General features: G+C 37.6%; 1 protein-coding gene across 8 annotated transcripts in view; it reads left to right on the forward strand.

The window, feature by feature from the left end:
* Window positions 1–16,579, forward strand: part of MARK1 (microtubule affinity regulating kinase 1) — a 55,365-nt gene that overhangs the window by 34,513 nt on the left and 4,273 nt on the right. For 4 of the 8 annotated variants that reach the window (XM_052700473.1, XM_052700509.1, XM_052700501.1 and 1 more), the window contains 9 exons: window positions 1,246–1,482; window positions 1,570–1,689; window positions 5,526–5,625; window positions 6,063–6,175; window positions 7,407–7,581; window positions 8,707–8,900; window positions 10,421–10,521; window positions 12,919–13,080; window positions 13,868–14,122. In XM_052700473.1, coding sequence (XP_052556433.1) covers window positions 1,246–1,482; window positions 1,570–1,689; window positions 5,526–5,625; window positions 6,063–6,175; window positions 7,407–7,581; window positions 8,707–8,900; window positions 10,421–10,521; window positions 12,919–13,080; window positions 13,868–14,122 — 1,457 coding nt within the window. The remainder of the gene's footprint in view (window positions 1–1,245; window positions 1,483–1,569; window positions 1,690–5,525; window positions 5,626–6,062; window positions 6,176–7,406; window positions 7,582–8,706; window positions 8,901–10,420; window positions 10,522–12,918; window positions 13,081–13,867; window positions 14,123–16,579) is intronic. The other 4 variants (XM_052700519.1, XM_052700491.1, XM_052700481.1 and 1 more) reach the window with 3 other exon arrangements.

The raw sequence follows: 16,579 nt of genomic DNA on the forward strand, positions 1-16,579 counted from the left end.
ATCAGCTGGAACCAGCTGAGATTACAGGTCATGAATTGGGAAAATAAAATATTTTCCAGGAAAATAAGTTAGTGAAAATGGGCTATATTTTGTTCCTGACAAAGGCTAAATTCTGTCCCCCAGCTGTTGGTTTGATATATTGGTAGACTCCTTTCCTAGTCATTGAATGCGATGAAATTATTAAAAGTAAAGCCAATGAGGGGGAGGAGGAAGGAGAGAACACGTATTTACTGCTGTTAGCAAAGTAAACAAGTTCAGTGATCCTAATCCAAGAGATGCGTGGTGCTGGTTTTTCTGATCGTTTGTTTCCTTCTCCAAGTGGATGGAAAGAACAGTTATTGATGTGTTTCAAAGAGGACTCAACTGAGCACAGCATCTGATGAGAGAATTCAGTGTTAGCTATAAAGCTGACATTTGGCAATTAAGAGAACATCGCACTTTGGCAAATGCCTGACCTGTTCAAAAAAAGAGATTCCTGCACTTATTATTTTCTGGGAAGTAGTGCTGATAATGTGTCCATCAGGAGCCTGGACACAGATGAGTAAGCACTGCGGTTCTCCTGCACACAATGCATAGCATCCTTGTTTTAGGAAATGCACTTTATTCTTTTCCAGTAGCATATGAAAATTTCTCTAACCATATTCTTTTTATCTTTTGCCCTACCTGTGATGTTAAGGTATAAAATACTGTCACTGGCTCTTTGGGTTCCCAAATACTTGCTTCTGCATATTTGTAATGCATTCTGTTCACACAGTCGTAGTCGAATGCCCACTAACACTGAGATGTATAATACTCCATTTTTCATACAGTGTAAGAATTGAGTATTAATGTTGTTACTGCTAAAGCAAAACACTAGCAATAAGGTGGGGAGAATTTTTTGGTGCAGGTTGCTAAGGTAGGTCACATGGCTTTTCAAGTCTTGAGTGCCTTCTAACATCTACCCCACCAAATGGAGGATGAATGTTTGGGATTCAGTGTATGCTCCATGGTGTCAGAAAACCATCAAAACCTGAAACTGCTGTTTTGAGAAGTCCAAATGCTTTGATCTGACACTTAACAGTTCTATTTTCCTAACTAAATACAGTCAATTTTCAATCTTAGTAATACATTAAGGGGGATTAGTTCCTTTCTTAATGCAAGAAAGATGCAGAAGATGAAAGAATTTTTCATTTGTTAAATGATGTGTTAAATGCTGTGCTATATTGGTCTTCTACCTAGCTTGTCCTTCTTTTATTTTTCTCTTAGGCAGAAAACCTTCTACTTGATTCAGATATGAACATTAAAATTGCAGACTTTGGGTTTAGTAATGAATTTACAGTTGGTAATAAACTGGACACGTTTTGTGGAAGCCCACCTTATGCTGCTCCTGAACTTTTCCAAGGAAAGAAATACGATGGTCCTGAAGTGGATGTGTGGAGTCTTGGAGTGATATTGTACACACTAGTAAGCGGATCGTTGCCATTTGATGGTCAGAATCTAAAGGTAGGCTTTTAATATGAAATCTAGGCTTTTCTTCTTTAAGTTTTCTGTGTCATTTGTAGGTTCATCTTTTAAAAATTTATTTTAAAGGAATTGAGGGAGCGAGTACTGAGGGGGAAGTATCGTATTCCGTTCTATATGTCCACAGACTGTGAAAATCTACTTAAGAAGCTACTAGTACTGAATCCAATAAAACGAGGCAGCTTGGAAGTAAGTAATTATACCTTTTTCCTTTAAAATAAATAAATAAATGATAAGTATTATCTCAGCTGAGGGAGCTGGGCTTGCTTAGCCTGGAGAAGAGAAGGCTGTGGGGTTACCGCATTGCAGCTTTCCGGTACCTAAAGGGAGCCTACAGGCAGGAGGGGAGTCTACTCTTTACAAAGGTAGATAATGGCAGAACAAGGTGAAATGGTTTTAAGTTGAAGGAGGGAAGGTTTAGGTTGAATATTGGGAAAGTTCTTTACCAAGAGAGTGGTGTGGTGCTGGCACAGGCTGCCCAGAGAGGTTGTGGATGCTCCATCCCTGGAAGTGTTCAAGTCCGGGTTGGATGGGGCCCTGGACAGCCTGTGGTCTGCTATGAGATATGGAGGTTGGCAGCCCTGCTTGCAGCAGGGCGGTTGAAGGTTGATGATCCTTGAGGTCTATTCCAACCCAAGCTATTTTATGATTCTGTGATTAATTTAGATTAAGAACAAGCAAAATATAGTCATTGCTTAAGCCTTCTTTTAATTTCCATGATAGGTGTCTCCTGTTTTAGGGGGACCAAAAGTCTTGCTGAAAACAAATAAACAACCCACCCCACTCCCCAAAACAAAACCCTGGGAAACATCCCAGAAACAAAGCAGCTTGAGTAGAAGATGTTAGTGAATCGCAACTACTGAAGACTGTCACCTAAGAACATTTCAATGTGCAAAATGCTCCCACTTGTTTGGATCAGATAATAGATTCAAAACATGGTGAAAGCTGGACAAGATCATAAATATCTTCATCTTTGAGGAATTCTTCAGGGAAAAAAAAAAAGGAATAACAGCAGCAAGCAATACCATAAGTATTTTTGAAAGTAACACCTGCTTACTGTAGAGATGAAAGTAGAACAGAAGATAAATACATGCTTTGAAAATAGTATTTGCATGAATTAATCGCCAGTGACCTTTGCTTTATCTTTCTGTGCATAGTTGTGCAGCAGTGGATAGAATTCCAGAGATGAAATCCCATTTAAGCAGCTTTATATTTGTGTTGGTGTGACTTCTGCCCCCTGGCATGGGTGCTACCTGTGCAAGGAAGCATGCATTTGCTGAGCTGTGTCTGCATGCAGCTTCTTTCAAGCTGATTCTGTTTTGTGATTTAATACGAGTAGTTTTAACTTGAATATAATCTGTACAGAAGAGAGCAGTGAGTGATGACTTCTATTTGGATATTCACTAATTAATTGTGTTGTATCCATTCTCGTCTGGAAGACATTGTGATAAGAGCTTCACCACCACACAAGACGTTGGAAGATTGCTCATCTTTTCTCACAATGTCATGTTTCAGTTTTAGGAAATACATTCCCATTTTATCTTACTTTTCTCTGGATTTTCAGCAGTTGCAGTTTCTCTTCAGATGTACTTTCATTTTCATTCAAGTATTGTGGCATTTTCCAGTTCTTTTAAAATTCCTTTTTGTCTTGGAGAGAGGTGTTGCATAGCAGCCTCACAGGGAGCTGCATAGTAGTCAGGTTGTATGGAAATCAATATTACATGGGACAGGGGTGTTTTGAGTCAGTACTAATACAGTGATGGTATAGACAGTAGTCAGGACACTAATGAAGGGGGAGAGGCAGTACAAACTTATTTTAAATGGGTGTTCCTAAAATTACATTTGGCATATGTATTTAGTAGTTGGTCTCTGGAAATAAATAGCTATTAAATTTGTGTGAGCACTTCAGAAGTACATATTTAGTAGAAGCTTTTGAAAGGCAGAAGGATATTGTTGTCCTGGGGGAGAGGGTTTTTCCTTGTGCTGTCTTGCAGCTACTTGATCAACCCTAGCCATACATGCACTCATGGTTCCCATGCATGCTTTTCCCAGACCATCCAATAGGGTTGGATATTGGAGAAGTTCTTTACTGCTCACTGGTGAATTCACAGCAGAGCTGAGGCTGACACAGCATCAGTGCTGCATGTGTTAGGTTTACCACTCTTACTCTGGTAAGAATCAAGTAAACTTTTATTCAGATGTGTGTAGATGACTTCTTGGTTGCAGCAGAGAGAAAACACTTGAGAAGCAAGAGAACATTTTTGCAAAACTATAAACCTTCCGGGAAGAGATGGAGAAAGAATGCAGTATTGGAAGTTATGTGGAACTCTGTCAGGTTTTCAAGAAATCCCCTGCTCCACCACCATCCTTAAGCTCTTTGCAAAGCAAAACTGAAATTCCCACGAAGGAGGGCTGTGTTTACAAGCAGTAATAAAGCACATCATTTTGAGAAAAAAACAGACCTTGAGTCAGGCAAGATTTGTATTACATAGCCTTGAAATTCAATGGAAACTTCAATAATTTTTATTTGGTTGAAATACAGTTTGGGTTGATGATAATCAGATCTTTAAATAACCCTGACCAAGGCTGCTGTTCTGTATCAGCTGACTTTCACAGATGTAATATTGATCCTTGAGTAAGATTATTTGTGTCATTTCAGAATGCTTGTAAGAACCTGTTTTAAGAGTCATACAGTAACAGACTGTCTGATCCTCTGTTGAGTAAAATATTTAATTAGCAATGTATTATAATTTTAAAAATGCAGATGTTGTACAGTACTCTTTGAGAGTCAATCATGTTATTACAAGGCTACAAATAAATAACCAGGATCTATCACTAAATAAGCTCTTGATTTGTGTGCCAGAAATGCAGTATAGAGATGTTGAGAATTCTTCCCCCCACCCCAGCCACCCACAAAAGCCATAAAATCAATTACGTGGCGGAACTTTGAATAAATCTTTAAGTCTTACTGTCAGCAAATTGTTAATAGGTTCCAGTATGAAGTTTTGTATTGCACTTGTAAGGATACAGCTATTTGTGTCTTTAATTTGGCAGCAGCACTGCATAGAAAGAATTTGGTAATATTAATGGAAAATTGAGTCTTTTGCTCTATGCTAGAGATAACTTAATTTGATGTTTGCAAGGCATATTTGGAGTCTGTGGGAAACTAGGCTTATTGGCACTTGTTTCACAATTCTGTCAATCTAGCAAGCAATATTAGTATTGTCCCCAGAAGAGGCATGTGTGCCTCAAGCTGTGGGAGAAAAATTGGTTTTAGCTGCTTTCTAAAAAGATGATGAATATGTCCTTAAGGAGAAATTGCAGTGATGGTTAGGTGTTCCAGCCGATCGATGCTGCAGGCATACAAGGGGTCCAAGCCACAGCAGAAGGAAATTATTTTCAAAGAATGCAGGAGAAGTTTTTAAAGTTAATGCCTGTGTGGCATGGACAGAGTTAAGAGGCATTTTTCCCTCCAGCTGAACTGTGGCGTCTTTAGTTCCATTGCAGTGGGAAGATGCATAGGAAGAAAATGACAGTTTGGATCAGGGTCTTGAATTATTCTGGGAAGTATAGACACACGTCTGTATTATTCCTTAGTTTCCTACTTTGTTATTATTTGAAGGAGTTATTTATTGTGGTACAGTCTGTTTTGTAGTAGCATCCAGGAACCGTAACTAAGATTAGGGCGTGTGTTTCTATCCTTCAGCACGAGAAGATGAGGCTGATGGAAGTGAAAAGTACAAAATGGAAGACTTGTGTTTGTTGGAAGTGCATCCCAGTAGTTTTTCTGATGGTTCAGCTGGTTTCTTGTATAGCAGAGGGTAAATAAACAGCACGGGTAATTAATTAATGAGGAAAAAAAAGAATGTGAAAGATAACAGAAGATACGGTAAGAAGATATGAGCTGGGGAAAGGTAGGAGAGAGAGGGCAATGGTCCAGTTATCTTGGATTTCAAGTTGTTTTATTACTCAAATCAGCTGGCACAGATTTAATCAAGTATGTAAATATTCATTTCTTTTCCTAGCAAATTATGAAGGATCGATGGATGAATGTTGGCCACGAAGAGGAAGAATTGAAGCCATATACCGAGCCTGAACCAGACTTTAATGACACCAAGAGAATAGGTAAGGCTTCTAGGAAAATGCTGTGTATTACATTCATAGGCAATTCTATCTTGTAAGTCAGACAAAACTCTTTAACAGCATTTAAGATAATTATCATACAAATGAAATGTTTTCTTATTTAAATGAGAAATTTCATTACAGTGTTTTCCTCATAACTGCTGCTGTGACAGAGATGACATGAATCTACATCCACAGTAAAGAACAAATCAGATTGCAGAATTCAAAAGGCAAAAGGAAAGGGACTTTGTTATGCTAGTAGTGTTTTCTTTATCAGCTGTGGTCAGAGAATGCACTGTGTTGGCACTGTAGCAATCATAGCTTCTGTTCGCCAGTGTTGAATTTGTTGAATTACATTGTGAGTTTTCAAGATGGAAAAAAAACAACAGTGAAAGCAAGGATATACATTCTATCTGATTTCTCTTTCTCTTTATTTCTAGACATTATGGTAACAATGGGTTTTTCAAGAGAAGAAATCCACGAATCTTTAGTAAACCAAAAGTACGATGAAGTCATGGCTACTTACTTGCTTCTAGGTAGAAAACCACCTGAAGTAAGTGATACCTAATGTACATCTTCTATATTGGCCTTTAGGTCTGGTTGATTTGAATATTCTGATCGTCAATGTTTTATGAAAAATTCAATTAATAAATCAAGATAGTAATTTGGAATTGGTAACTTCAGGAATGTGTCTCCCATTCTTTTCATATATTCTTGGGTATCTTGTTAGTTCCCACATGAAGAAATAGACTAAGTGTAGTGTCTTGATATTCATTCTTATATATATATATATGTATATATATATATATATATATATAACTAAGAAAGCTAGCTGTTAATCTGAAGTGGAATGACTTTAGATGCCAAGTCTTATTTCTGTCATGTGATATATCTTTTCAGTTTAAATCTGAACTATATAAGAATTTGACTAAATGAATTGTTTTTCTAAGCTGTGACATCCTTTATTTCTCAGAAATATATTCATCCTTTCTGACTCATGTACTGTTATTATATATTTTATTCTATAATCACTTCATCACAGCCATTAATAAGTTTGTGATAGGAAGTAATTTGGCTGTTTTAGAACTCATTGGATCTGTAGATCTCCTGGGATGCAGGAATTTTCTAGAAAAAGAGCTGTGAACAGAGGCTTTCTTTTTAGGACTTTTTCTTTCCTTGTGCTTCTTTGGCCTTCCTTCATTTCTAAGATAGTGTAGCTCTGTATGAGTGTGCTTTCCCACAAAATTTCTGAACCAGAATTTCCTTGTGATAGCAGAACATAGGAAGAACCTACCTAAAACAATTTTGACTCAAGCTGCTTAAAAGAGATTTCTTTTTCCACTGCTCTTAACAACTTATGCTGATTAGGTACCACGAAACTAGTAGCAGAATTCCATACCTTATAAAGACACTTCAAACCCTATAAAGAGTCCTTGAACCAGTAATACTTGCCCCTCTGTTTTCATTTTATAAGTTTTCTTTTAAAATTAAAAAAAAAAAAACAAAAAAAAAAAAGCAAGAGGAGAAATTCTTTGGTTTATGTTTAACGCAGATTTGGCACCTATCAAGATTATTCTAATTTCATTTTAAGCATTCTGTAACTGTTCAGCTTTAAATACGAGTTTCTAAAACATACAAAATTAAGTGATGAAAAACTTTCTTGAAAACTGAACTGTGAAGGTAAACTTAAATATAAAGGATAGCGCCTTTCTTTGGAGCTCTTCACTTTCTAAAGCAGAAATGTTGGATTCTGTTTATGCTTTGCTAAACTGTGTTTCTTGTAGTTTGAAGGAGGCGACTCCCTGTCCAGCAGCAACTTGGGTCAAAGATCTCGTCCTAGCAGCGACCTCAACAACAGCTCTGTGCAGTCTCCTGCTCACTTGAAGGTCCAGCGGAGTATATCTACCAATCAGAAACAACGGCGGTTCAGCGATCATGGTGGGGATGACATTCCAACAAGTAAAGTAACATACACAATTTAAGTCTGAATGTGCAGTGTTTTGTGAACCTGGCCGGTCCACCACTCTGTGCATTTGTTGTGTATCTCGTCACGCTCCGCTGTGGTGCTTCTATCTGTATGAACGTTCCTATGGTAAATCTGGGGCAACGCGAGTTAAGCATTTAATTTTCGTCTTGCTACTTGGTTGACTCAGTAAATAAGAGCTTGAGGATGTTTCCTGTTAGGAAGTAGAGGCAAAATATTGATCTGAATAAACTTAAACATGCAAACCATTACATCTAGCAGTGCATTTGGAGTTAGGACCAAACTGGAAATTTTTCTCAGAGCTAACAATTTTGCCAAGTGTTCAGGAAACATTTTCAGGTGCAACTAGTCACATCAGAAATGAAAGCACATGTAAAGTATTGAATGAAAGCTTTATTCCTCATAAAGAGTTATCAAATTACTAGAATCATTTAAAAATTGTTTTGCCCTCCTCTCTGTCTAATCTTACGTTGTTCTAATTCATTTTTTGCACTACCATTCTCCCCATATGTTAGTGTGGCATTTAAAAAAAAAAAGTCATCAATATTGTGAAACATCGTTAGCTGATGTGACTTTACTGCAAGGCAACATAAAATCCTGTCAATTAAGGATTTGCCTGGAAGCTCTTTAACAATTCTTTCCTCCCCCCAGTGATTATCATGTTTCACGTATAAATGTGCTTGTAAAGAATAGCCTTAGCATTTTTGAGGGAAAAATACTTTTCAAGCTAGATTCAGGAAAATATATGCATCAAAAAGTACAAAAAGTCAAAATTTGATGTTTCCTCTAGCTTTTTTTAATAATATTGCAGAAAATGCACTGGTTCAAATGAAATTACACTATTCCTACTTCCTACCTATACGTGAATCTCCGTGTACAGTTCTCAATTGCACATTGTTAAGAGAGCATGTTTAAGAAGAGCTTAGAATGTCAGAGCTCAGTTTAATACTTTGATATGTGTGCTGCGATTGCAGTTGTTCTTCAGAAAGTCCAAATGTAATCCCCATGAGTCAGGAAAAACAAACAAACAAACAAAAACCAACCTTGTTTTGACCAAGAGATTATTTTTAGGTATTGCTAATAATGCTTTTATTTGACAGTTGGTCCATCAATTCCTCCTACTGTGTCATACACAAAAAGGGCTCAGGCAAACAGTGTGGAAAGTGAACAGAAAGAAGACTGGGACAAAGATGTGTCACGCAAACTGAGCAGCACAACAGTGGGATCCAAAGGAGAGATGGCTGCGAGTCCACTTGTGGGTCCAGAAAGAAAGAAATCAACTACAGTTCCCAGTGTGAGTGTGTGTGCTTTTGGTTTGTTAAATTTGTTTTTCTCTTAACATTATTATAGACATAGTAGTTACTAAACATGCTACTAATACCTTTTCTGACACATTCTTCTGGCAAACAGAAATAGGCTGCAATGAATGTCTTTTAAAATAAACCTCTCCCTTTCCTCCCTAACTTCATTTTCTAACACTAATGTAGTAAGTAGTAAGCATGAGAATATCTGCACTGGGGCGAACTGAGGGTTTGTGAAGGCAAATATTGGACACTTAAGGAAAGAATGTGAGATCAGAGCCAATACAGAGTGCTCTGTCCTTGGTTTTTCATGCTTTCCCTGGTTTCTAATGCTTGTGTTATCTACAAAGAAGTCAAAGGTCTTCCTGAATCAGAGAATTCATCTGAATGTTATTTTGTAATATCCCTCATGAAATGTCTCTCCATCTGTTTCTCTGTCTGTTTATCTTTCTGAAGCTGCTCTATTTTTGACTTGAGAAATGGGATGAGGTGAGGGGGAATAACCCTTTTGTTCCCTTGTGTGTACTTGTTGATATCTCAGAATATCCCAAGTTGGAAGGGACCCATAAGGATCACTGAGTCCAACCATTGGCTGCACACAGCACCACCCAAAATCCCCAAATCCAAACCTTATGTCCTTCTTACACTGTGGCACATTTAACATCTTCAGTCATATTAGTCTAACTTCTAAGAGTTTAATTTCAAAAAATATTTACTGTTGTTAATCTTCCTTACAAAACTGGTTTGAAACAGTTTATTCAGTTTTTCTGCAGAAAAGCTGTAAATAAGGAGAGCGTAAACAGTAGGTCTTGCAGAGCTGAGCTTAGTGCATATGAAATCGAGGAAACTTTCATTATACACAATTTTGTGCTTGGCAGGAGGAGGATGAGAATGTTTGTAGGTATTTAATGAAATGTGTTTGAACTAAAATTAGTAACAGAAAGAGATAAGGTCCCATCATGGCTACAGGACACTTCTGCCATCTTACTATAAATTCTCACGGTCAAATTATTCTCTGTTCTCCATCATAACCTCAGGTTTGACTGACAGAGATTGACAATATTTTCATTTTTTTCTTTAAAACCCTTTTGATTAGGGAGGCAAGCTTCAAGCCAGAGCCCTAGTTAGCAACTTATTCTGTGCCAGGACCTTTAAGCCGGTCAGACGTATGTGCTCTTGGGAAGGTTCCAATTTGCTGTTTCAGCTCTTGATCCCAAAGTCAAATAATTCAGCAGTGTGTTATATAGAAATTGGGTAGTAATATTTAGTAAAATTAATTTTCTTTGTTTTCTCTTAATGAATGTTAAATGGTACAGTAAAGAGATGGTGGATGAAGTATTGAGGGGGATAAAAGTAGCTAATGATGTAACTGATTTGTGTTAGCGTATTAAGTTCATTAAGGCATTTAGAATGGTGGAAATTCTGTTTTGATTTCCCAGGTTTGCTTTTTGTACAACATAAAACATAGAAGATAAGACTGAAATTAAATGAAATACTTTAATTTTTCTTCTAGAACAATGTATTTTCTGGAAGTGGAATGACAAGAAGGAACACTTATGTTTGTGAACGTTCTTCAGATCGCTATTCTGCAATACAGAATGGGAAGGACAACAGGTATTCCCTCTTGTGTGTTAATTTGGGAACACAGACTGGAGGCACAGAAGTGGGTTATGAGACAATCAATACAATTATGAAGCATGGTGTGAGAAGTCAAGTTTTACTGTGTGTTTTTATCTTCTCATCCGATGCAGCTTCGATATTTATGATGAAATACAAAGTTGTAGATCTGCCTTTTCCTCTTCTTCTGGATCATCTTTCAAATCCCTTCATAATTACTCAAATATTTAAAAATTCAGACTTGTTAGTGCTTTTTGATGTCTCTGTTTGGTCCAAGTAATATTCTGACAGTGTTTATAACCAATTTATATCTGTATGCAGGATGCTGATCACAATTATTCAGTGTGCTTTGTCAAATACTAACGTATTTAATGCTTCAACAATGACTTGTTAAAAAACACAGATTTTGTTTATCTTTGATATTATGGCATTATTTACCCCTTGTATCTGGCTGAAAAATAAAAAACATAGGGCTGTTGATCTGCATTAAGATGACAGGCTGTGAAACATGAGGAAGTTGACACCACTTGCTGTTATTTAAATTGCTTAAAGAAGGAATTGCTTAAAAAGCCATAAAGCTAATTAATTGATTTCTGATTACTGGATGGGATTTTCCAAAAGGCCTTTCTAAATTTTTGTGTATGCCTTAACATATGTTGAAACAACGGTTTAAACCATCTTTAAAAAAAACAACAAAACAAACCTTGTTTAGATGTAGAGTTACAATCTGTATTCAAATATATCCTAATCTCACAAATATTAACTTTCGCTTTAATAGATGTAAACTCCAAAAATGAGAAGTGACTCTTCTGAAGTTCTTCATTTTATAGTTCTTTTTTAATTATTTCTGTAGGATTGAAAAACAGCCAAGTCTTGATTCCTCTTCATGAGTGCAATAACCATGCTCAGTTCTTCATGAAGAACGAAGAAAAATGTTGCAGTTCAGTTTGTGTTTGGTGTAGCTGAACATCTCGTGCCATCACCACATTAGTCAGATTCTGAAATCTTTACTTTGCTACAGATATTATTTCACTTTGGGACTGCTGTTGCTAATACATAATTAATGTAATTTTGCTTATCCTTATGGAGGCAAAGCTGTATTTTGGCCTAAGTTACCTGACATTGTTTTTAAAAATTCATGACATAATATTACTTCTACTACCTTGCCTTTTTTGCTATTTAGTTGAAGCAGAAATAAAAAGTACGGGTGGAAGGAGCTGTATCAGTCTAGCATTGGCTTGAGAGAGAGCTGATGCAGAAGGCAAATACTTTGCTTGAAGCAGAGCAGCCTGTTCTGTTCTCCATAGAAAGCCGCTGTGGTGCTGCTCTGTGAGGCCTGGGAGGAGCCTTCCTGTGCCTCAGGGACTCTGCAGCCGCAGGGCAAGAAGTTTCCTTCTTACTGGGGTCATGACCAGGTGTTTAAATGCTGTCCGCATCTCCTGAGTGAACTTCTGTAGCTTCCTATGTTTTATTTCACTTTCAGTTCTTACTTAGAGGTAGATTTGGGGGGTTTTGGTTGTCATGAGTTTGGTCTGTAGGGATTTCACCTATTGGGAAACACCCAGCATGGCAGCTCCAGGTACTGATCACCAGAAGATCTTTCAAATGGCAGTGCTGTCATTGTCAGAAGTGTTTTATGGTGTGTTGGCATTCTTTAGGGTATCAAATATATTTTTCAGAAACAAGTACAAACTTGCTTGATAAGTGTAGTAGCTGCACAATAAGATGCAAGCAATTCCTCATGTGCATGGCTTTTTGAGGTGTTACCACAATAGAAGTTAAAGCCAGAGAACTACGGATGTGAGGCCACCTATTTTCTGTTGTCTTTAATTGTTCCACATAGCTGTAACGCCTCTGTTTAATGGTGCAAGAATCAAAGGGGATTTTTCCTCTCCCAGGGATGTTTTAAACACTTGCAGCAAATTCAAGTTTGACAACTTTTTGGCAGTTAAGTGATGAAGGGTGGGAATAATTGAGAATTGCTTTCAGGCTGCTCACTGAGCAATCTGAATTGACCTCTTCTGTAAGTTTGGCTTTCTCTTGAAGCTGACTTGCCTTTAATGCACTACACAGAAGTCTGAAGGAGAAGTACAGCTTGGAGTGAATGTGTTTTTAAAAGGCTAGGTAACAATGTGGCAAAAAATGTTCTCAGTTTTAGGTGTTTGAATTCTCACTGAAGAGTATTCACTGTTAATGACTTACCCTCAATTACATATCCTTTACTTCAGCAGCAGGAGGCAGCCTCATCACTCTGTCTTCTGATTATTTTAACAGTGCTTGCTACATTCCAAAAGAAAATATGACTTGCTGTATTCCGTTTTGCAGGGTTTTACACTAACTTTCTTTTTTCCTTTTCATTTCTCTGTCCCTCCTGCCTTGCTGCCATGACAAAAGCCTAACAGAAATGTCTGCAAGTAGCACATCTTCTGCAGGTTCTGCAGTAGCTTCTGCTGTGTCAACACGGCCTCGACATCAGAAGTCTATGTCTGCCTCTGGTCACCCTATAAAAGTCACACTGCCAACCATCAGAGATGGCACTGAAGGTTACCGACCAAGGTAATAGATTGCTTGTTATTTCTTTAATGCTTTAGAAATGATGTTCTGCAGTTTGTGTACTTTGATATGTTTGTACTCAATTTTAAATTGTCACGTTACATTCTGTTCTGAAGCAGTAGCTCACTCAAGCAATATGGGTGTTTAGAGGTGACTTAAAAACTGATATCATTCATGATGCCTGTATGTAAAGTTAAAGAAGTTCCTTGACTGCCTCCCTCTGGAAGCTTCTGCAAAACTGCTAGATCTAAGTGTAACTAATTTAGACAGGGCCATACAACACAGGTTGCCATAAGTTCATGTGAAATACTGTCATGTTTTGGAGATTACTAAGTTTCTTTCTGTCTGAAGGCACCGTAAGGTAGCTGTTCCCACTATTAATTGCCTAAATAACTTTATACATTTGTGACATCTGGCTATTTCAGAAATACTTAAGCTCTTGGAATACTTATATGTTGAAGGTTTTGATTAACGCTTTTTTTCTTTCAGGAAGAGGGCTGGGAAAAACTTTCATATCTCACTAAGGCTTTTCTCTCTCTCCTTTGTCCTATTATTTGTGTATGTTTTCTTTTTAAACTGCTCTTAATACCTGAGGTAGTTGGTTCTACGCTGAAAATCTCTCTTGATTTGTTTCCAAGCATGAATCATTGAAACTCAATCAGTAGCAGATTCAAGTTTAAAAAAAGAAAGAAAAATTGAGTGGAGATTTTTCCTATCGTTGAGAAATGGTTGTCATGTAGGAGGGTTTTTAGCACAGTCTTTCTCTTTATTTATGCTTCTGTTTTCCCAGCAGTGCAACTCAAAGAGTGCCTGCTGCTTCCCCGTCTGCTCATAGTATTAGCACTACCACTCCAGACCGAACCCGCTTTCCTCGGGGGAGTTCAAGTCGAAGCACTTTCCATGGTGAGCAGCTAAGGGAGCGGCGTAATGCCACTTACAATGGACCACCTGCCTCACCATCACATGAAACCGGTGCTTTTGCACATGCTAGAAGAGGGACATCAACTGGTATAATAAGCAAGATAACTTCCAAGTTTGTTCGCAGGTTAGTACCTCAATTTCTAAGAAAAGTGCCCAGCCTATAGCTAGGGCTGTAATTGCAAAGTCATTGAGAATTTCCAGTTCAACAGCCTGCAATGTATGTAAATTCAGTTAGAATGCTGTTTTATGTGTTCCTTTCAGAACCTGCCTTGTTTTACTTGTGTATACAGTAACGTTCCTGTTTGACCAGCTATTCTCCTGTTCCTTTATTGTGAAAGAGCAAGAGAATGCTGCTCAGTTTTCTTGTTCATGCTTTATAGCTGAAAGATAAAGGTGCTACTTCTAAGTTAAAATGAAATGAGCTTAAACGGTGGCTTGAATGAGTCATTATTTATTATTAACAATACTTCATGATTAAGTACCAAGTCTGGGTGTAGTTTGCTGCAAGGACTGTATTCACAATTGTATTACTGTGCTTAGATGGAATCAGTGCTTACAGATTATTTCAGGGAATTCTACTTCTGCGAACAAATGAGAAGTTTAGAAGAGGGGAGAAGTCACGTGTCTGGAAATAGTAATATTTCAGTGTTATGCAGCCCCTCATGTCATGCTGTTACAGTGTAATGAGAAGCCTTTAAAACTAAGTTCAGGATTCTGAAAGAAGAGAATGGACACGTGCAGCAGTTTCCTGGAACTGCATTCACCCCTGTGGTGATGCTAACAGCAATATTGCTGTGAGGAAAGGTGCTGGGGAAGATTTTCAAACGCTCCATTTTCATGTGACTGTTTACACAGCGGTCACAGTAGCTTTCTCATAAAGAGACTTTCCAGTTTTTCCTCTGTTTAACAGGCATTAGTCTATTTATGAATGTGTTCTTACTACACTACTGTCAATTTCACAGTAGAATTACATTTTGGAAACTATTGTTTTCTTTGCAGATTCATACTGTTATGTACTGAATTCTACCATTTGTACATAGAAGAAGGATAAATTCAGAGTTAGTTTAAGCTAGTAGTTGCACATTCAGAAGTACAAGATAATGAATTATTGAAGGTGATATTACAAAGGAGCAGTGAAAGCCTGGAATGCAAAGGTGTTCCTTGTAACAGTGACTTCACCTGGTCCGCGGAAAGTGTGTCAGTGTGTGTCTGTGATATCGAGGAGGGGAGGGAAAGAAATAGTGCGTGAATCATTTTCCTGTTTCAGAAACCTGAAAATGAGAGATTCCCCATTATCAGTATGTGCAGCACTACACAGAAAGAAAGGTATTTTCTGCTTAAGTAACTGGTCGGTTTCTTGAGCACAGGCTGGCTTTTGTTGTAGCTCAGGGTTTTGTTATGAGGAATAGTACCTGGAATTTCCTCATTTTAAAGAGAGACATGGAAGGTTTAATATATCTGTTATGTTAAGCTACAGTAATACTGTTGTAAAACACATGGTTAGAATGAACATGTTATAAACTGTGTTGTCTTTTGAAACAAACATTTTTCTATAGCACTTTTAATATAATTTGCTATTATTTTATACTGTGAAAAATGAAATGAGAAATACATTTGCTTGTAGTGAAGACCTCAGAGTACTTTGTTTTTAAATTTTGGGTTTGAGACTTACAATGGCTGGGATTACATAGTTGGGTTTGTTTTTTCCAGTTCTTTCAGTTGGCATCATGTAAGTTGCATGCCTTTAACTTCTGTACTGTTGAAGAAATAATGATTTAAAGCATACTTTGATCAGAAGGTATCACAAAAGATTATTATATATATATTTTTTTAACTTTTGGCAAATGTCTTTTTTGGTAAGTATATAAAAATAAATGCATAATGAGAATGTTTTATGTGTAGGATATCAAAGTATTTTCTATCAGTGTTTTATAACAAATGATACTTCTCTGATAGTGGTTCCTAAAGTATTTGTTTTGAAGATATTACTTGAATCAGTTAATTAAAATTGTGTCCTTTAAATGTTTGCACTGCAGCAGTATAAACTAGGTGGCTCGTATGGTCTGTGAATGTATCTGCCAGCTGCTTCAGACTACAGAATGTCTCCTTAATGAAGTTCAATTCTAATTTAACAAAGTGGAGAAAAAAAACCCAGTCAACTTCCAGCTCACCAATAGCCTTACTGAAGTCAGTGTAACAGCTGACATGCTTAAAGTTGAGCGGATGTTGAAGGAACCTTTCTGAACTGGGCTCCAAACACGTGGCCATGCAGATTCTTAGGCACGTCTTGTCCTTAATGACACGACTCCTCTAAGGGTGAGCATGCCTGCACCGAAGTGCTGTCAGCACAGGAAGCCCTGGCCCATAGGGGTGCCAAGCTGAGCTCCCCAGCGCACCTCAACTGACCGCTGCTGTTCCGTGCTTGCTGGAATTACATGGGGAATCCGCTCTGTCTGCACTAGGCTGAGAGCAACGTGTTCATTTTAACATGAGATAAAAAATAAAAAAGTAATAATTACATCTCAGAGCTGAAAGAAGGGAAGGTGTCATAAATGGAAATAAAAATCACAGATGTGAAGAA

Source organism: Tympanuchus pallidicinctus, unplaced genomic scaffold (assembly GCF_026119805.1).
Source record: "Tympanuchus pallidicinctus isolate F22 unplaced genomic scaffold, pur_lepc_1.0 scaffold1, whole genome shotgun sequence".
Classification (NCBI taxonomy): Eukaryota; Metazoa; Chordata; class Aves; order Galliformes; family Phasianidae; genus Tympanuchus; species Tympanuchus pallidicinctus.